General features: G+C 51.5%; 1 protein-coding gene across 4 annotated transcripts in view; it reads right to left on the reverse strand.

Moving 5' to 3' along the window:
* KBTBD12 (kelch repeat and BTB domain containing 12) overlaps positions 1-21549 on the reverse strand; it is a 54565-nt gene that overhangs the window by 13274 nt on the left and 19742 nt on the right. For 3 of the 4 annotated variants that reach the window (XM_042236699.1, XM_027957865.3, XM_060402700.1), the window contains exons 4-5: positions 19780-19930; positions 570-767 (exon numbers count right to left, since the gene is read on the reverse strand). In XM_042236699.1, coding sequence (XP_042092633.1) covers positions 570-767; positions 19780-19930 — 349 coding nt within the window. Of the gene's footprint in view, positions 1-569; positions 768-6260; positions 7190-19779; positions 19931-21549 lie in introns of those variants that run through there. The other variant, XM_042236701.2, reaches the window with a different exon arrangement.

The raw sequence follows: 21549 nt of genomic DNA on the forward strand, positions 1-21549 counted from the left end.
ATGTTTGTCTTAAGCTATGTCAAGGGACTATACTTTTACCCTAGACTGCAAGTCGGTTCCGCCCAAGACTCAGAACCGACTGGACAAACCAGGATGTTTCACTCACACATTGTTCTAATCTGTGCTAATAAAACTGTGTCTGCTTGGAAATCTGCCTTAAAGATCCCACGTCGATCGTTTGATGGCCCGGGAAGACTCGCCTGGTGCCAAGGTTATCTCAATGCATCATGCGTGGGTGAGGGGCCTGGTGCCAGCCCCTGAGTTTTGAGACATTCCCTTCCTCTAATTAGCAGTCTGCTAGTAGCTGTATAACATCCAGCTAAAGACTAGCAGGGGCCACGCTTTCTGCCCTTTTCTGACGTCTGTGTCAGAGCGTTCTCTATCTCTTTTATACTGTAATAAAACTTTAATACACAAAAGCTCTGAGCAATCGAGCCGCGACACTGGCCCCGGGTTGAATTCCTGTCCTCCGGGGCCAAGAACCCCGGCGTCGTTCACTGCTCAGCAGCCCCTTTCAGCCCACCCCCTCTCGGGACTGCCGGTTGCGGCATCTCCGGCCCCGTGGGTACCTGCTCCGTGGAAGCCCCCGCAGACGTAGAGCTTCCCATCCACGGCGCCCGCGCTGGTGGAGTTGGAGCGCAGCCCAAGCAGGGGCGTGGGCATCGGGGGCCCCTCTCTCCAGAAGTCGCCGTCCGGGTTGTAGATCTCCACCGCATCCAGGCACTTCCGGACCTGGCCCCTGTCCCGGCCGACGCAGCCGATCCCACCTGCGGAGGGACACAGGACAGAGTGACCGGGGTGGCGCGTCCCCGCAGGCACGCCCCCAACCCGGCCCACACCCCAGGCTCGCGGCCTGGGCGGTCTCGTGCACCTGGCGCCTTTCCCGGGATGCTTTCTTTCTTTAATTAACTATTTTAATGGAAGGATAATTGCTTTGCAGAAATTTGCTGTTTTCTGTCAAACCTCAACCTGAGTCAGCCATAGGTCTACACACGTCCCCTCCCTGTTGAGCCTCCCCCCTCCCTCCCATCCCACCCCTCCCGGTTGATACAGAGCCCCTGTTGGGGTTCCCTGAGACACACAGCAAATTCCGGTTGGCTACCCACTTTACACGTGGTGATGGAAGTCTCCACGTTACTCTCTCCACACATCTATCCCGAGATGCTTGCTAAGCAGTGGTGAGGCCTGCTGTGCACCCAGCCAAGCCCAAGCCCGTTGACCCCCAGTGCCGTTGGTCTGTGCTCACACGCGGGGCAGACGCACACTGGCTGTCTCAGGGGCCCTCCCTTGAGAGGAGGATTTTGTGATCTGAGTGTGAGGGCGGCCCAGTTCCGACATCCGCCGTCCTGCGGTCGGTAGGGTCCCAGGGACCTGGCTATCGAGCGAACGTCCTTTCCCCTCCCCAAGGTGACCAGCCCGTTTCTCCGTCTCCTCCTGTTTTTATTTTATTTCTGGCAGCACCGACTCCTAGCTTACGGGATCTTACCTCCCTGATGAGGGATCGAACCTGTCCCCGGTGCAAAGCTAGGGCAGAGTCCTAACCACTGGGTCCCCTCTCCCTCTCTTCTTAAGGGGCAGGAATCTTCCCTCCTCAGGGCAGGGCCAGCCTTTGGTAAATTTTAGCTTTAGTTTCAAAGGGAGGCCCCAAACCCGAACGCCCGTTGCGTCTTCCATTTTCGGCGACAAGGTGCGTTCAACAGGTGCTCTCGGCCGCGCTCGGGATGAGCTGGGAAAGGAGTGGGGCGTGTTTCCTGCCGTTAGGAAGCTAACGGGGTGGAAAGCCACACGGACGAATAAACAGAGAGCAGACTCAGAGGTTAAAGCGTCTGCCTGCAATGCGGGAGGCCCGGGTTCGATCCCAGGGTCGGGAAGATCCCCTGGAGAAGGAAATGGTAACCCACTCCAGTATTCTTGCCTGGGAAGTCCCATGGATGGAGAAGCCTGGTAGGCTACAGTCCACAGGGTCGCAAAGAGTCGGACACGACTGAGCGACTTCACTTTCACTTTTCACTTTCAGGCATCAAGACAGGCACCTCATAGGAGACAGGGGTTATGCTCAGAAGTCCAGAGACTGCAACAAGTTAACAGAAACACCAGGTACATAATCATGACTCTAAGTCCCACCCTCCGCTGGGGCAGTGATGGCATAAGGATTCCCAATCCACTGTAATAAGAAACAGGAGATTGCCCCACAAGGAAAGGCTGTAAACGTCGGGCTGTCTCTCCTTGTCTGAAGCGTGGCTCCTGGGAAGCAGGTGAGGTTCCTGGAGGGGAAGGCAGTCCTCTCATTGGTGACCTCGCTGCATGCAGACCCCATCAGACCACCTGCTCTGCACGGCCCATCAGAGTCGGGACAGTGCCAGCCTCGGCTACCCTGGAGGGTCCTGGAAGGGTCGCGGCAGCGGGGGGACTTGGCTCTGGAGTTTACAGCAACACCGAGACCAGCGTTGAGACCTCTGGGCTCTCACAGCCTCTGCCCAGCGTGTCGTGCCACTTAGAGACTAATGCCAGGACGCCCGGTGGCGTTTCTTCCATCGTTTAACCCCGTGCCCACCCATGTGCAGCCGGCGGCCCTCCCCGCTGCCCTCCTCCCATGTACGGCCCCTCCTCCCGTGTGCGGCTGGCGGCCCTCCTGCCTCCCGTCCATCGAGTTGGTGATGCCATCCAACCATCTCATCCTCTGTCGTCCCCTTCTCCTCCCGCCTTCAATCTTGCCTAGCATCGGGGTCTTTTCCAATGAGTCAGTTCTTTGCATCAGGTGGCCCAAGGATTGGAGCTTCAGCATCAGTCCTTCCAATGACTATTCAGGGTTGATTTCCTTTAGGATGGCCTGGCTGGATCTCCTTGCAGTCCAAGGGGCTCTCAAGAGTCTTCTCCAGCACCACAGTGTGAAAGCACCAATTCTTCGGCGCTCAGCCTTCCTCATGGTCCAGCTCTCACATCCGTACTTGTGTTATAGTGCGTGACGCTCGGCCCTGAGTGACTGCGAGAGGACGGATGGGATGGCTTGTTCTCACCCGGGTCAGGCCCACCCAGAGTAGAGGCGATGGAGAGCGTGCGGGAGGAAGCTTTTTCTTCCCCCCTTTTGCTGATGGAGCCCGGCCCGTTTCCTGTCTCAGGACACATCCAGGGGTGAAGGCTGTAAGCACAGGAAGCTCTTAGCGCTTTCTCTCTTCTCCGCCTGGATAAATAATTTAGCCCATTACTGTGCCAAGTCTGAGTGGCTGCACTTCCAAGGAGGGGCCACGTGGGCCTCTGTCAACTGCGCTCTCTGACGCTCACAAACCCACTTCCCTGCTGGCGCTGGGGTGGCCAGAGGCTGCTTCGTCCAACAGATCGGGGAGTCTCTGTCCGAGGGGCAGGACGGCCTTAAGAAAGAGGCTTTGTCCGTAGCCGCTGACCCTGGCAACCACCCATCAGGTAAGAACGAGGTCACTTAGCTCCGTGCTCCCTGGGATGGGGAGGGCGGTTACCGGGCTGGTTTCTGTTGTTAATACGAGCACTTGGGACGACCGGTCAGTGGAGGCGAGCAGAGGGCACGCGGGTCGCTCGCCATCAGGCTGCACAGGCAGCCGCCAGCGCCCTGGGTGTGATCAGAAGTTCACATAAAGCCCATCAGGGAAGCTCTCCCAGCGTAACGTACAAGCAGCGCGGCTTGTGCTGGAGGTTGCTGGGATAATTAGAGGGCCTGTCACTTCCGTCTGCCGCTAAGTGCCTTTAATGGTGCCGTTCAGCTCTTCACAGCTCTGTGCTTCTGCCTGGCTGGCCGAGTTCACAGGCTCCACCCGCGCGACCCGGGCTCTGCCTTTGCTTCTGACCGCCGCCCCCGAACGCACCCCGTCTCCCCTGGGTGTAGTTCCAGCACCAAGCACGCTCCGGGGGCCCTCTAGTCCCAGCGACTTAATGAGCCTAACCTGAAAGTGGGGGCTGATTAGACAAACCTTCCCACGAAGGCGTGGTCTGTATTAATAAGTCAGCACCGGCACCACGAGAGAAGGCTTTTGATCCTGCAATGGGACAGAGCAGCTTTAGAATTTCAGTGGGCCGCCCCAGATCTCTCACTTCTGTGCCACCAGAGCCTGACTTGCCCGTATTCAGAAGCAGGCGCGCAGAGTTTCTCTTTGCAAGTCCTGCGTCAGCGGACCTCCGGGGCAATATAAAAACCTTAGTTCTTTTGGGGTAGGGTGGGGTGGGAGGGGGTGATTACAGAAGAGGGCGCCTCTCTCTCCTCTTTTATTTCTGCCAAGATGAAGAGCTGCTCTTGGTGTGTTTGGTCATCGTGGTCTTTCCCTGTTCAGAGATGAAATGTCTCCCCACACAGAGCCTCGGCCAGGTGCTGGAGACGGCAGGGCGTGGTCCTTCCCTGACTTCCGCCAGGACCTGCTGTCCACGGGGCCTTGACCACAGCTCGGGGGTTGCTCCTATGTCCCTCCCCCCAAGGCTGCCATCAGGAGCTTATTCTGCCCTGCTCTGGGCTGGACCCCAAAGGAGGGGTGATTCTGGAGCACTTCTGACAAGCTCCCAGAGTTGCTTCCATGGCTGAACAAGCTCTTTTTTAAAAAATATTTATTTGGTTGTTTTAGCTCTCAGTTGTAGCATGTGAGACCATGTCCCCTGATCAAGCATTGAACCCATGTCCCCTGCATTGGGAGCTAGGAGTCTTAGCCCCCGGACCCCCAGGGAAGCCCCTTAGCAAGCTTTAATAGATATATTCACTGCTGCCAGCTCCTACGGGCCTTGGAAAAAATCTGTGGGCTTTTGGAAACAGAAAGTGAAAGGGAAAGCGTTGCTCGCTCAGCCGTGTCCGACTCTCTGCGACCCCGTAGACTGTAGCCGCCAGGCTCCTCTGTCCGTGGGAGTCTCCAGGCAGGAATCCGGGAGTGGGCCGCCACGCCCTCCTCCAGGGCGTCTTGCCCAGGGACGGAACCCAGGTCCCCCCATGGCAGACAGTCTACCTGTCTGAGCCACCAGGACAGCTTTGCGCAATAAAATCTAGTCTCAAATCGCTCATCTGTAAGTTCTGGATAAGAATTTCAGTTTCCTGTTGCAAAGATTAACTTACACGTGAAGGAGGAGCGTGGAGAGGAGGAGCAGACGAGCGTTGCAAGCCCAAGTACCACCGCTAGGACAGGAGTTTGACTTCTTCCCACGCACCCGCGAGAGCAAGCGGCCAGCGTGCAGCAGGTGCGGGGGGACGGCCGTCTCTCCTCCCCCGTGGTCCAGGACGCTGTGTTGGTAAGCCGGTGCTCACGGGAGCTGCTGACGCCTTCGGTTTGCTTGGTCACAACTTAATTGTCTGCGTGTCTGTGGTTAAGGGCTTACTGACTGAAGGGGCGAATCTCTTAAATGCTTCGTTTGAGGTTGGATGGAGGCGATTGGAGGCTGAAGGGCTGAGCGATAAGCTGAACCTCTGGGCGGGGAGACGGGCTCCCTGACACGGTGTATCAGGTCAAGCGTTTTGGGGGGCGGGAATGGTCAGGGGCCCCACGGGAGACAGGCGGGAGGATCCTGTTTGGTGGGGGGGCGTCCGGGAGTGAGGCCGCCTCGGGTCGGGGTGGAGGGGCTGCTCTGACTCACTTGTGGGTGCGGCCTCTTCCTGACAATATAACGCCCGGCCGGCGTCATTCTCACTCAGGCTGCCTGCTCTCTCTCTCTTGTCTAAATCACATTTATTTGTGTATGGCTGTGCTGGGTCTTCATTGCTGGGCATGGGTTTTTTTCCAGCTGTGTCCACGGGCTTCTCATCGCGGTGGCGTCTCTTGGCGCAGGGCACTGGCTCTTGGGTGTGCGGGATTCTGTACCTGTGGCCCGCGGGCTTAGTTGCCCCGTGGCTTATGGCACCTTCCCGGGTCAGGAAGCAAACCCGTGTGCCCCGCCCGGCATTGGCAGACGGATTCGTTGCCGTTGAGCCTCCAGGGAAGGGCTCTGCTTCTCTTCTCTTGTTCAGGAACTCCAGACGTGAAGCCTGAACCCCAGAAGGCACGACCTCGCTGCTCGTCCCTCGTTAGTTAGTGCCAGGCTCTAATGGGTATTTTCAGAAAAGGAAAAAAGCCCCTCAGCACAGGGTGAAAGGCAGGGCCACCTGCCTTCACAAACTCCCGGCCGCGCCCAGGACTGTCCGGCCTACCACCCGGGGCGGCGGCGCCCTCTGTGCTCACCCGCTGACCCTGCCCGTCCATCAGCAGCCTGCTTGCTCTTCTAAACAGATGATCGGGAAAAATCGAATAAAAGAGCTGAAAGGAAAGACCGAGTTCCACTGGTTAGAGCTTGACTCTGCTTGATTTTGGAGGGAAACTCAAGTGCGTGAAGTGCCTGACAGTTACCGAGTGGGCATGCAGACGGTTGGCAGAAGTTCTCGCTCCAAGTCCCGGGCACCAAAGAAGCCGCAGCCGTATCTGTGGCTGATTCCGGACAACCGCTGGGCTTCCCTCCGGCCCAGTCCTGGGCGTCCGTGGGCCTCAGCGCGCCTCGCCCCTCTGCTCTTCCAGACTCTGAGCCATCTCTGCCTCCTTTCTGCCCTGACCGTCTTCCCCAGCGCGTCCTGCAGGTCCCTGCAGGTCCCAGCAGGTCCAGGAGCCGAGCCTGCAGGGGCTGAAGGGAGCGCCTGCAGAGGTCAGAACCTCGGGGCCGGCCTCCCGTCACCTCGCCACCCTCAGGCAGGAGCCCCCAGCCGTCTCGGGCCTGTCCGTCTCCCGGAGGCGTGCCTGGTTTTCAGCCACCCCTCTGCCCACTCCTCCCCTCCCTGCCTGTCTCCCCGGCCGCCCTGTTCGCAGCACCCCGTGCTCCAGGCTGGCTCAGCCTGGGTCCCAACAGTGAGGTAGTTCCCCTCTAGGCCTCTGTAGAGGCTGGTCTCCGCCTGGATGGGTCTCTCCTCCCCACGAGGACAAATCCCTGCTTCGAGGCTCAGCTCAGCCATCACCCCGAAGAAAGGCGTTGTGTCTCTGCAAGCGGCCATCCCCTCCTTCGGGCGCCTGCTGCTCTCTGAACAGAGATCGAGGTTCCTATAAAGACGCTGCTCCTGTGTGTCTTCCTGGGCTGCACGTCACTGGGCAGCAGAAGGGTGCCTCGTTCCCATCCGCGCACCCCACGCTCCTCGCTGGGGCAGACGGTCGGGAAACAAAGCTTAGCTGAGTGCGTGCGTGGCCCAGCCCTTCCCACGCCGCGGGCACCGCTGTCCTCTTCCACTCTCCTGTCAGAACACAAAGTGACGACTAGCTTTCTGGACCTGGTCAAGCCCCAGACAGTCCAAACAGCTGAACGCTCACTTCCTGTCAGATTCTAAACACAACCTGCTTGAGGACACAGGACTCCCGGCGCAGACAGGGACCTTGTCGGTGTCTGTGGTTGGGCTCATCTTTGCCCCCAGGTCTGCCTGCCTGGAAAGTCACTGACCTCCCCTCACTCTGGCTGGACGTAACCTAACAGGACCCAGGCTGAGTTTATACTAATAACTCTGTCGGCGACCAAGCAAAGATGCACTTATCAGGCGTACTCCACAGCTTGCAAACGTAGACGCACAGGATGCAGAGAGTGAAGGGAGGCTACGCATCATTCTGTTCCCTGAGGTTCTTCTAAAGGGGGCTTGACAGCGTGTGGTGAAAAATTACTGCAGAGAAAAGATCTCGGGGCCCCTCTGGTAGCCCAGTGGTTACGACTCAAGCGCTTTCATAGCTGGGGCCCAGGTTTGCTCCCCGGTCAGCGAACTAACATCCCACAAGCTACTCAGAACAGCAAAAAAAAAAAAAAAAAAAAAAAAGTCTTAACAAATCTGGCATATTGCCCGTGTGTAAATAAAATCATTATGGAAAGGGATAATTTGTGCTCATCCCTATATCTACCCAAGGAAGGGAAAGGAAGGGAGTATCTAAAAAATGATCACAGACATGAATCCGGATAAACTGGGTGAAGATAACGCATCGCACTCAAAAACGACAGGATTTTAAAATAGATATCTTCTTCTTTAAAGCATTAAAATTTTCCCATTTCAACTCTTCACGCTGTTTTAAAACATACATTACATTCTCTCTGCCTTAGTGAACTGATGATACCAGTGTCAAGGTTTTCTTAAGGTCTGGGAAGTAGCTAACACTGCTTCCCCAGCATCCCACAGACATAGATGGTTCTGTACACCAGGCTGCGTGAAAACACAGCTGGATTTGCTTTGCTGGACGAATCCTTGCTTTCGGTGCGGCTTTGAGCTACTTACCTCTTCTCATGAGAGCACAGCATAGAAAGTATTTGCCCAAGGTTTTGGCTGCATCCTGACGCTCCTCTGCAAACACAAACAAGTCAGAGACCCAGACGGCATCTGCCAGACGTCCCCCGTCTGTTCTTGGTAACGGTCTCATCCCGGTCCATCCGGGGTTTCACACCGTAGCACTTTCTGACAGTCTCTGCTTTCGGTGTCAAAACTGCTAGTTTTATGTGTATATAATCTTACGTGTTTATTTTTGGCTGTGCTGGTCTTAGTTGCGGGGCAGGCTTTTCTCTGTTGCGATTTCTCTAGTTGCGGAGCGCGGGCTCCAGGGTGTGTGAGCTTCAGCAGTTGTGGCCCACGGGCTCAGTTGCTCCGAGGCCTGTGGGGTCTTCCCAGACCGGGGATCAGAGCTGTGTCTCCTGCACGGGCAGGCAGACTCTTCACCTCTGGGCCACGAGGGAAGCCCTCCAGCTATTTTTAAGCAATCTGTATGTATATTTCGGATATTTACTTCCTGTCTCTCCTAGGTGCTAGAGAACAAGTTTAAGGCTTTTGTTTATTTGTGTGTTTTGTGTTTTTTTTGTGTGCATAAAACTCAGTCTTGGGAAACTGAAGGCAAATAAGAAACCATCATAAAACAGCATTACAATTATGTATCGGTCCAACAAGAGTACAAGTTCCCACTAACCGCCACACTGAAGCGTGGAGCTGCCGACTCTGGGTCTGCAGGATATCAGAGATGAAAGTGAGCCACGCTGTGACGTGAGTTCAGCTCAGTCGCTCAGTCACGTGGACTCTGCGGTCACGTGGACTCTGCGGTCACGTGGACTGCGGCACGCCCGTGAGCACCCCGGGCAGACCCTGGCCTCTGGGAGCCCGTGATTCTGGGTCCCCCAGTGAGGGGCCCAGGTCATCAAGGCGAAAACCCTTCACAGGCTTCCCTGGAAGGACGTCTCACTGGTACCGACCGCGAAAACACGGCGAGCCTTTTCTCTGGTTCGAAGCCACTTCAGCTGTCGTGTCTCTGAACTCCAGTCTGCTCCCAGAATAAAGGGGGCGCAGGGACTCCCCGCTGAACTGCTTCGGCCGTTGAAACGGCACCTTCTTTCCTTGTCCAGCGTGAGCCTAAGAAGCTATCTCTAGGCCCAGAAGACTCCCGGGAGGAGGTCAGAGCACACCCAGAGCCCGCCCTGAGGACGTGCAGACACAGGGAGCTCCGAGCAGTGCCCGACCTGCGTTCCTGGGACACTGCTGTGCCGGGGAGTCCCCTGTCCCTTCACCTCTGGTCTCTCCTAAACACCAGCCGGGGCGGCTCATGCACCAGGGCCTTGGTCAGTGTTGTGAGCATATAAAAACACCCTCCTTGAACGCGGCGTCCCGTCTTCCCTTCCTCACCCAGCATCTGAACCTTGCCACCTGCATCCCTGCGGGCATTCTTACCAGAGCCGCCCAGCGCTTCCCACAGACCAGACCCCAGGCCCCACTTCAGACCTGCCAGCCCAGAATTCGCCACAGGTCAGGGCCAGGAATCTGCCGTTTTATTGAACAGCCTGGGTGATGTGAGACATGTTTCTATTTTTAAAAAACTGCTTCAAGGGGACTTCCCCGGCGGTTAAGACTCTGTGCCCCCAATGCAGGGGGCACAGCAGGGTCGGCCCTGGGGCGGAAACGAAGATTTCACATGCCGCTTGCTGCAGCAGAAAAAGAGTAAAAATAAATTTAAAGAAATTTTCTAAGCTTACTTTGCAAAACATTAATAAAAAAAAATACTGCCTCAAATTTTATCAAAATACATAAAAAGGCAAAATCAGAACAATGATGAAGCTTGGTCCTCTCGTAATGTAATTCACCTCAGGACTGCTCACGGACACGAGTTCACTGCAGCAGCTGGAAGCTTCTGTGTAACTAGCCCCATCAAGGGGCGCCATCACCCGGTGAAAACGACCCCGGGGGCCACGTGGGGAGACTTGGTATTACCTGGCTCCCTGGACCGGGAAGTGAAAAATCTGGGCTTTGCAAAATCCCCTACGACGCCTGGAACTCTGACGCTGTTTGAGGTTTTTTGCCCTGGTGGAGTAGCAGGAGAGAAAGGTCAGTCCCATCAACTGATGTCTGTGAGCGCTGGTCACGTGGAGCAGCCAGGCCGCAGGTCAGAATAGACACAGCCTGACAAGCGGGGCAGCTCTCTGCCCCTGGGTGTCCGGGGAGCCTGGCCAGAATCCTGCTGAGAGCCGCGCCCCCGATTCACACAAACCACCTCTGGGGGTGGTGTCCTGCCGGACCCTGAAGGGTGCACTGGTCTAGATGCGGAGGCTTAAAAGCAGAGGGAAGAGAGGAAACCCAGCCGCAGAAGGGAGGCTTGTTCGGGGGTGACCCCCAGGGCCCATGGTGGGGCGGGCAGGGACGTGGCTGCCGGGGCCGGCCCGGGACAGGTCTCAGCATTTCCACAAATAGACCTCGTGGCTCACTTTCTATATTTGACTTCGCCTGACCCATCAAGTTAAACGAACTTCGGCATCCGATTTGGCTTTTTAAAAACACTTGAGGAAAACCCCAGGTATATTTATAAGTGCCCTGTCATTGCAGAAGCAAGCATGCTGCACTCAAAGGTGTAACTGATGCTATGAGATCTGAATTTCGTCTCACAGAAACCGCTTTCAGAGAGAGAGCCCTCGGTGTCACATTCTGTCAGCATTTTATAGCAGAGCACCAGGAGCTGGATTCAATGAGCTGGAGCCCAGAAGGTTTTATCTTTCTCAAAACTTTACTAAAAAGAGTGTACAGAGGACTTCTCTGGCAGTCCAGGGGTCAAGACGTCACCTTCCAATACAGGGGCTGCAGGTTTGATCCCTGGTCAGGGAGCTAAGATCATGGCATCTGGTCCCATCACTTCATGGAAGTATAAGGGTAAAAAGTGGAAACAGTGACAGATTTTACTTTCTTGGGCTCCAAAATCACCGCAGATGGTGACTGTAGCCATGAAATTAAAAGACACTTGCTCCTTGGAAGGAAAACCATGACCAACCTAGACAACATATTAAAAAGCTGAGACGTTATTCTGCTGACAAAGGTCCGTCTCGTCAAAGCTGTGGTTTTCCCAGTGGTCATGTATGGACGTGAGAGTTGGACCATAAAGAAAGCTGAGCACTGAAGAACTGATGCTTTTGAACTGTGGTGTTGGAGAAGACTCTTGAGAGTCCCTTGGACTGCAAGGAGATCCAACCAGTCCATCCTAAGCCCTGACTATTCACTGGAAAGACTGAAGCTGAAGCTCCAGTACTTTGGCCACCTGATGCGAAGAGCCGACTCACTGGAAAAGACCCTGATGCTGGGGAAGATTGAGGGCAGGAGAAGAAGGGGACGACAGAGGATGAGATGGTTGGATGGCATCACCAGCTCAAAGGACATGAATCTGACCGAGCTCAGGGAGATAGTGATGGACAGGGAAGCCTGGTGTGCTGCAGTCCACGGAGTCACGAGGTTGGACACAGCAACTGAGCAGTAATGGGGGCCAAGATCCGACATGCCTCGCAGCCAAAAAATCAGAACATGAAACAGAGGCAGTATTGTATCGCATTCAGCAAAGAGTTTAAAAGTGGTTCACATTTAAAAAAAAAAAAAAAAACTTTACAAAAGAGTCTTCACGTAATTTCTTTCCTATTCTTCACAAAAGTAGGCTTGAAAGCCTTGAAAACAGGAATTAATAACATTTTCTCCTAGCAATAGGATCTTGACCTAAAATTACTGGGCTGACAACTTTTTAGAGGCTCACAGTTACACTTCTGAATACGGTATGCTTGCTTCTGAAATGACAGTGCTCACTCACACCTTTTTTAGAGGAGTAAGCCATATTTTGGATTAAAGTAGCTCAACTGTCTCTTATAATGAATTCTCACAGTACAAATGACAAAAGAGTTTTCTTTAAAAAAACAAAAAAAAAAAACCACCTTAAAATGCATGGCCTCAAGCAGCACCCTTCCAGGAGTCTCCTCTCAGAGGATTTCAAAGGGTTCTGTTAAGACACAGCGCCTCTTCCCTGCTCTTTCTCAGAACGAGCTGCCCAAGGGAGCTCTCAGGAAAAAGTCAGCGTGGAAATCAGCTCATTTCAAATACCTGGAGATTTTAACAAGGGCATCATTGGCTCAGTGGTAAAGAATCTGCCCGCAATGTGGGAGATTTGGGTTTGATCCCTGGGTTGGGAAGATTCCCTGGAGGAGGAAAAGGCAACCCACTCAATATTCTTGCCTGGAGAATCCCGTGGACAGAGGACCCAGGAGGGCTACCATCCCTGGGGTTGCGAAGAGTCGGACACGACTGAGCGAGCACGCACTTTGCTCATAAGGCTCCATGGAGACTATTTAATGTTCCAGAAAGTCACCCACCAGAAGAGCCAGTTACCATGTGGGGCTAAAATACACATGTAAATGCATGAACAGTGGAATCACTTTAGCAACGACCTAGACAGATGCTTTCCTGAATTTTTATTTTATTTTTAAACATTTATTTATTTATTTGGCTATGTTAGGTCTTAGTTGCAGCATACAGAATCTAGTTCCTGGAGGAGGGATCGAACCCAGACCGCCTGCACTGGAGGTGCAGAGTCTTAGCCACTGGACCACCGGGAAAGTGCCTGTATTTGTATGTTAAGAAGGAAATATATAGTTTTCCAGGAACAACCACCCAGTAGCTTACTAATGCACTCTTTGCTAGTCGTAACTTCTGGGGTCCTTTTCACATAAATTCAAATTATTCATGGCGTCTGTGATGATGCGGTCTTCCAATATAGGCATTTTCACAATAAACATTTAGTGCAGATTTTAACTTAAATCTTTACAATGCGAATCAAACCTCCAGGGGCAGCATTAGCCAGGGAGAGCACCCGGCTGTCTGATGTGCGCACCTTTAGTTCCTACAGGAGGAAGACGTCCTGGCTGGTATTCCCCCCACGCAGGGGCAGGCTGTGTGAATGGACGCCGGGCCACTGCGCGTGTCCGCGAGGGGAGGAGGGAGGAGGGCGCGAGTCCACGGAGGGAGGAGGGCGGAGGGCTCGAGTCCGCGAGGGGAGGATGGAGGAGGGCGCGAGGGGAGGAGGGAGGAGGGCGCGTGTCCGCGAGGGGAGGAGGGGGGAGAGTAGAAAGACGGGGTCCTTTGACTCCAAAGGCCTGGGGGCGCGCGGTCCCAGCACCAGGACCCCCGCTCCAGGCTGCGAGGCCAGCGCAGAGACCTGCCGGGCAGGAGCTGGAACACCGCAGGCTTCTGAAGATAGGAAAGAATCTGGGGCCGTGTTAGGACACTACAGTGTAAGGACACCCCTGCCACTTTTCCTAAAACACGTTTTTAAATCGGTGGCTCAGAGAGGCAGGAATCCGCCTGCGATGCAGGAGACCCGGCCCCGGCCCTGGGTCGGGAAGGTGCCCTGGAGAAGGGAATGGCGACCGCTCCAGCGTTCCCGCCTGCAGAGCCCCGCGGAGAGGGGAGCCGGCGGGCTACAGTCCACGGGGCCGCAGAGTCAGACCCGACGGAGCGACCGGCGCGGCACACACACCTCTCTTGCTGTTTTGCTGGGTTTGTTTTGGTTGCGCTGTGAGGCTCATGGATGTTAGTTCCCGCCGCCTGCATGGGAAGCGAGAAGCCTTGCCCGGCGGACGGCCGCGGGAGCCCTCCCTCCGCCCACTTACTTCCCGTGGTGATACCATCTCTGCTGTTTATTGGGCACCGGAACACACGGCCCAGGGCTCAGCTCTCTGAAGCGCCTCGGTTTACGAACGAAGAAAACAGACTCGGAGAAGTGAACCCACTTGCTGGAAATCATGAAGTGAAGCCGCTCAGTCGTCGACTCTTTGCGACCCCATGGACTGCTGCCCACCAGCCTCCTCTGTCCATGGGATTCTCCAGGCCGGGATACTGGAGTGGGCTGCCATTCCCTTCTCCAGGGGATCTTCCAGACCCAAGGACCGAACCCGGGTCTCCTGCATTGCAGGCAGACGCTTTGCTCTCTGAGCCACCAGGGAAATCATAGGGTGTTCATACCTTACAGGGTAGGGTCTGTCTGCAGAAGGAACTTTGTTTCAGCCAAGAAGACTCTTGGGGAGTCTTTGTACAGATGGGATTAACTCGGAAGATTTATAAAATCATAATACGGTGACGGTGAGGCCGTTCATCACACAGCCCAGACTGCCCCTGCTGACTGCCTCTCTCCCTGCGGTAGTCAGGTCCGAGGTTTCCCAGTCCCTGTGGCTCCAGCTGTGTAGCGGTCCGCCTCATGTAACAGAGGCCAGACTGCACGCCCAGAACACGGGTGCAAAGCCAGAACAGAGGCAGCAGCGGGGCCGTGATGGGCGTCGGAACTTTCCTCTGCAAAGCCTGGAGCCTGTGCTAAAAGCGCCTGGCCCACCTGCCCCAGGGAGCGCACCGTGCGGCTTGTGCTCTGTACCACGGCCGGCACGGGCAGTGCAGGTGAGCCGCAGAGTCTTGTATGGATGGGCATCACAGCGGTGGGAAGTGGAGAGCGTAGCAGCAGCGAAAGGGAAAGGAAGGGCCATCCAGACGCGGCGGCCGCCGTCCTTCGTGCCCAGGGGCGGCTCGCACACGCAGGGAGCGTGATTTTGGGGCTCATAATGACCGATCACTTTTAAAAGTTATTTTAGCGTTGAAATGGGACAGATTTGGGTCTGAATGCGGATTTAATCACACTGTTCCGGTAATAAAAGGAAACAAAGGCCTTCCCTTCTAGGCGATTGTGGAAACTGAGGCTGTGCATGGAAACGGCACCTAGCATTCAGTAATTCTTCAGTAATTATTACTTTCCCTCCAAGCAATTTCTCAAGAGATAGGGAAGAACATGATAACTTAAAAAATGTTTTTTCTAGTTAGAAATGTTGGCCAAAATTTGACACTCAAAGGTGCTGGCATTGGGACGTCCCTGGTGCTCCAGTGGACACACGTGTACCCGGGAGTGATTCGTGTTGATGGAGGGCAGAAACCACCACAAAGGAACCAAGATTCCTCAGAGAATCTTACCAAGTTTTGCATAAATGTTATCTGAAAAATGAAACGGAAAACTTATATAAATACCACGGAATCACACATGAAGGAAAATAAGTTTGAAAACTCTGAAAAACAAACAGAGAATCCAGCGTGCACTGCAGGGGAATGCCGGTTCCATCCCTGGTCGGGGAACTAGAGTCCCACCCGTCATGGGACAGCTAAGTCCATGGGTTGTAACTGCTGAGCCCGAGGCCCGCCCCTGGAGAGTCCACACACCTTGACGAGAGATCCCAACTAAGACCCAACACAGCAAATGAGTTAAATGGTAAAGACGCTGGCATCAACTATTTGGAAAACTGTCCAGACTGCCTCAGTTTCCAACGCCAGGAACAGTTTCTGCACTACTGTGACCTCGGACTGCAAAGCTGGACTGCCTGCCCACTCAAAGGCAGTCTATCCTGTAAGTAAGATGATGACCCTTTTCCAGACAAAGACCTTGTCCATGTGGTCGTCTAAGTGGTGCTGGACGAGTGACTACAATGCAAAGATTCAAATGCAAACGCCCACAAAGGTGAACCAGTAGGAGACTCTGAACACAGACTCTAGGAAGCCTTCCGCTTTCTTAGATGCACCCAAGAGTTAAGGCACAGAAAACCGCGTCCTCTTTTTTTGTACTATACCCTGGTGGCCCAGCGGCAAAGAATCTGCCTGCCAACGCAAGGGACCCGGGTTCGGTCCTTGGGTCAGGAAGATCCCCTAGAGAAGGAAATGGCAACCCGCTCCAATATTCTTGCTGGGATGATAGCATGGACAGGGGAGTCTGGCGAAAGACAGTCCGTGCAACTGCAAAGAGTCAGACACAACTTAGCTGCTGAAGAACAAACGGGAGTTCCTTTCGTAAATGGGCTCTAACTGAAAACGAGCCTCAGAGAAAAGACCCTGGAATGGAAGATTGCTGGTTTAGACCTAACGTGGGATGAATATTTTCAGAGCTTCAGAAAGTAAACAGAACTGGACACACACCCAATACGGATCTTAAACTGAGCTTCTCCAGATGACCCCCAGAAGCATCTGGTCCATGGACAAGCCTTGAACTAAGAGTGTGTGTCCAGTTGCTAAGTCGTGTCTGACCCTTTGTGACCCCATGGACCACAGCACATCCAGCCTCCCTGTCCTTCACCATCTCCTGGAGCTCACCCAAACTCGTGTCCATGGAGTCGGTGATGCCATCCAACCATCTCATCCTCTGTCGTCCCCTCCTCCTCCCGCCTTCAATCTTTCCCAGCATCAGGGTCTTTTCCAATGAGTCAGTTCTTCGCATCAGGTGGCCAAAGGATTGGAGCTTCAGCATCAGTCCTTCCACGGAATATTCAGGATTGACTTCCTTTAGGATTGACTGGCTGGATCTCCTTGTTTACAAGGGACTCTCAAGAGTCTTCTTCAGCACCACAGTTCGAAAGCATCAATTCTTCGGCGCTCAGCCTTCTTTACGGTCCAACTCTCACGTCCATACATGATTACTGGAAAAACCATAGCTTTGACTAGATGGACCTTTGTTGGCAAGGTGATACCTCTGCTTTGTTATACGCTGTCTAGGTTTGTCATAGCTTTTCTTCCCAGGAGCAAGCGTCTTTTAATTTCATGGCTGCAGTCACCATCTGCAGTGATTTTGGAGCCCAGGAAATTAAAATCTGTCACTGCTTCTGTTTTTTCCCCTCATCTGTTTGCTATGAAGTGATGGGACTGGATGCCATGATCTCACGTTTTTTAAATGTTGAGTTTTAAGCCAGCTTTTTCACTCTCTTCTTTCACCTTCATCAAAAGCCTCTTTAGTTCCTCTTCTCTTTCTGCCATCAGAGTGGTATCATCTGCATAGCAGAGACTGTTGATATTTCTCCCAGCAGTCTTGATTCTGGCTTGTGATTCATCTGGCCTGGCATTTCTCATGATGTGCTCTGCAGAGAAGTTAAATAAGCAGGGTGACAATATACAGAAGACGTACTCTGTTCCCAATTTTGAACGAACCTGTTGTTCCATGTCTGGTTCTAACTGTCGCTTTTTTCCTAACTGTTGCATACAGGTTTCTCAGGAGGAAGGTCAGGTGGTCTGGTATTTCCATCTCTTAAGAATTTTCCACAGTTCGTTGTGATCCACATGGTCAAAAGCTTTAGCATAGTCAATGAAGCAGAAGTAGATGTTTTTCTGGAACTCTCTTGCTTTTTCTATGATCCAATGGATGTTGGCAATTTGATCTCTGGTTCCTCTGCCTTTTCAAAATCCTGTTTGTACATCTGAAAGTTCTTGCTTCACATACTGTTGAAGCCTAGCTTGAAGGATGTTGAGGATTACCTTGCTAGCATGTGAAATGAGCGCAATTGTGCAGTAGTTTGAACATTCTTTGGCACTGCTTTTCTTTGAGTTTGGAATGAAAACTGCCCTTTTCCAGTCTGAGTTTTCCACATTTGCTGGCAAACTGAGTGCAGCACTTTAACAGCATCTTTTAGGATTTGAAGCAGCTCGGATGGAATTCCATCACCTCCACTAGCTTTGTTCGTAGTGATGCTTCCTAAGGCCCAGTTGATTTCACACTCCAGGACGTCTGGCCCTAGGTGAGTGACCACACCATCATGGTTATCCGGGGCATGAAGACCCTTTTTGCACAGTTCTGTGTATTCTTGACATCCCTTCTTAATCGTGTCTGCTTCTTTGGGTCCTTGCCATTTCTGTCCTTTATCGAGCCCATCTTGCATGAAATGTTCCCTTGGTATCTCTAATTTTCTTGAGGAGGTCTCTAGTCTTTCCCATTCTGTTATTTTCCTCTGTTTCTTTGCACTGATCGCTGAGGAAGCTTTCTTATCTCTCCTTGCTATTCTTTGGGACTCTGCATTCAGTTGGGTATATCTCCCTTTCTCCTCTGCCTTTTGCTTCTCTTCTTTCCTCAGCTGTTTATAAAAACTCCTCAGATAACCATTTTGCCTTCTTGCATTTCTTTTTCTTTGGGATAGTTTTGGTCACCGCCTCCTGTACAACGTTAGCAACCTCTGTCCATGGTTCTCCAGGCACTCTATCAGATCTAATCCCTAGAATCTATTAATCACTTTCACTGTATAATCGTAAGGGATGTGATTTAGGTCCTACTTGATCTGCCTGGTGGTTTTCCCTACTTTCTTCAATTTAAGTCTGAATTTTGGAATAAGGAGTTCATGATCTGAGCCACAGTCAGCTCCAGGTCTCGTTTTTGCTGACTGTATACAACTTCTCCATCTTTAGCTGCAAAGAATATGATCAATCTGATTTCTGTATTGACCATCTGGTCCTTTCCATACAATTTACAAAAATGACACTATCGGTTTTAGTTCACATTTAGCCCGGTTTTGTTTTCACATTGGGGAGGGGCTGGGAGTCTCACTGCGCTTCCATCGACAATCACTTCTATCCCACTTTCGACTGCCTCCAACTTTAATACAATCAGTAGGTCGGCCCTGTGCTCCTCGAGTTCCATATACATCAATCCCAGGAGACTGATCCTAGCATCGATGTTATCTCTACTGGGCGATGGCTCTGCGCATGGTTATAACAAAAGCAACAAACGCCTACCCAGAGGAAAAACTTAATTATAACCTCAAGCGAGTTTCCTGAGTGAGGCGGTCAGACAGCATGCGGCGCAGTGTTCTTGTTCTCAAACTCACGCAGCTATTCACATTGCAGCTCGCTAATTACTCTGCTTCACGCTGTGCGCACAGCCAAGAGACAATGGCTTCCATTTAGCTTAAAAAAAAAGAAGAAGCTACTCAAAGACTTGGTTTGCTTTCAGCCCATATTTCTTTCTTTTTTTTCTTTTGCCATTTCTCTGTTACCCATTATTTTTGCCAGTTGGCCAGCATTGCAGAAGGGGTTGAAATTAAGAATCGGCATCATTTTACCAGTGCGCTCAGCCTGTCTCAGCCCCTGTCTGCCCATGCTCATGGGAGGGGAAGGCAGGCTGGCAGAGGGTGACGTTAGGAGGAAGTAAGCAGCTTAGGCAAGGACTGGGAAGGACAGGGAGGCACCAAGGATGCTCTGGAGTCCCGCAGACCCACCTCAGTGGGAAGGAACCAGCCTCTCACCAACGCCTATTGGCCAGCGCAAGACCACACACGCTTATTCCAGAGATAAGGGACAAATGCATTCAGATAAAACATCATTTGATGCCACCTTAGTGGAATTCTGGTGAGTGAGGCAAGTGAAGGGGACTGGCATGACCTGTTTCTTTAATTAGTGCAGAGAACCGTTGGTTATTAAAGCCTACGTTTGGATCCACGTAGGTGGCCAAAGGCTTACTGCCTTTTCACAGCATTTTAGCTGGTGGGTATACAATGATGTATCACTGCTGATCTTGGATTCCAGATGACTGAAAAATTCGATAAAAGTAACTTTGCCTTCAACATGTCAGTGGACTTTCATGGAATCTTATCTGACTGTCCTCTAGAAAATAAAAGAACACTGGAGGCTAGTGGTGTGTGTAGTTGAACTGGGATGTGAGAAGGAAGAATATTTCATTTTCATGGAGGCAAACGGCTGAGAAAAATAAAAGGAGCCATGTAGCTTCTCCTTACCCAAAACATAAATCTCACTGTTGACCACAGCTGTGCTGAACCGGTACTTGGAGTATTTCATGGGCGCCCGCTCCGTCCATTGGTCTTGGCTGGGGTCGTATCTCAACAGCTTGTTGCTCAATCGATCAGGTTCTTCGTCAGGAAGATCCATCTATATGAAATATGACAGCCAATATAATCACAGCCCATTTAGAGATCGTTGTGAGCACATGAGTGCAATTAATCAAAGCAGACAGCCAAGATAAATAGAGGTTAATGCAGTGACTTATATTCACAGACACACCAAATCCCAAGGCTTGGGATTGTAAGGACCCTGTCAATAGTGGAGGGAGCTATATTCTGTGCTAATGGCGCTAAGGTGTTGGTTTTAGCAAAGAACCTGTGATTTTAGCAGGGAGACAATACCACGTTTTTGTTTTTATTTTTTAATGAAGCATTGCAAAGCCTTAAAAATCAAGCCAAGGTTTATTGAATACTATTTAAAGTGTATTCATTTTACCAAGCTTCATAGTGGTTGGTTAAATAATACTTGTGAGAAACCAACTTTATAATTTATAAAGCGTTTTTTTATAACATTTTTATAATCGAAATAGAGCAAAGCTAAAAACCAATTGAGTGTTTTAGGAATGAGAGTATTTTTATACCATAGTATAGGAGTGGTTTGAATTTAATTTTAAAGACACATGGATTGATAGAAAGTATTTGCAGTTATTTTTATGTATTTATTTTACATTTGCTGTTCAGTCACTGAGTCGTGTCCAGTTCTTTGCGACCCCATGGGCTACTGTAGCCCACCAGGCTCCTCTGCCCGTGGGATTCTCCAGGCAAGAATACTGCAGTGGGTTGCCATTCCCTCCTCCAGGGGATCTTCCTGGATCAGGGATCAGCATTGGCAGGTGGATTCTTTACCACTGAGCCACCAGGGAAGCCCATTTATTATATAGATAAAATAAATGTATATAAATATATATAAGAAATGTATATATAATAAATGCATATAAATATACGTAATAAATATATATAAGAAATGTATATAAATATATATAAGAAATGTATATAGATAATAAATGTATATCCATATATCATGAGTAGAAACATTACAAGCTAAATACACGTAGATGTATGTGGCTTTCCCTGCTCCTAAATTTCCAGCAACAACAGTAACAAACTTCAGGTACAGTAATATTTTCTGTCTGCAACGTGTTAGGAACTTCTAAGACGTCAAGCTAAAGATGACTTGGTATCTTTCGCTTTTGTTTTCGGGCCAGTGTCCAACACAGAAACAGTTTCCTTGCTTATGAAGGTCATGCGACGAGTTTCGGCTCAGGGTTATAATCACTACTGCAATCACACTCCCAGACTTCCCTGCAACGTAATGCTCTGTATTCTGCCCAGATTAGCAAAGGCTTTCATTATCCAGGAAATAGTCACATGTTCAAACACATTATAAATTAGGAAATACTGACTTTATTGTTTTAATTTTCCTTATAATTTAAGTATTTAATCTCTACTTTACTGCTAAAAAAATCAAAGGAAAGCTTTTCTTTGGAGCATATTCATGCAAAATTAACTACGTCATGAATAGCTCTGAAAAAGCTTAATTACAAAAACTCTGTCAGGTCTCAGCTACTGGCTGTGATTAACTCTAAGTTACTTTTCAATGCATAGCACGAGTTTACAACATGTATCAAATGTGAAGTTAAAAATTTTAAAAACAAGTATGACACCTCCTGAAAGGCAAAATGGAAACTCAGGAAATGACTGCAAAAA

The sequence above is a fragment of the Ovis aries genome, chromosome 19 (genome assembly GCF_016772045.2).
Source record: "Ovis aries strain OAR_USU_Benz2616 breed Rambouillet chromosome 19, ARS-UI_Ramb_v3.0, whole genome shotgun sequence".
Taxonomy (NCBI): Eukaryota; Metazoa; Chordata; class Mammalia; order Artiodactyla; family Bovidae; genus Ovis; species Ovis aries.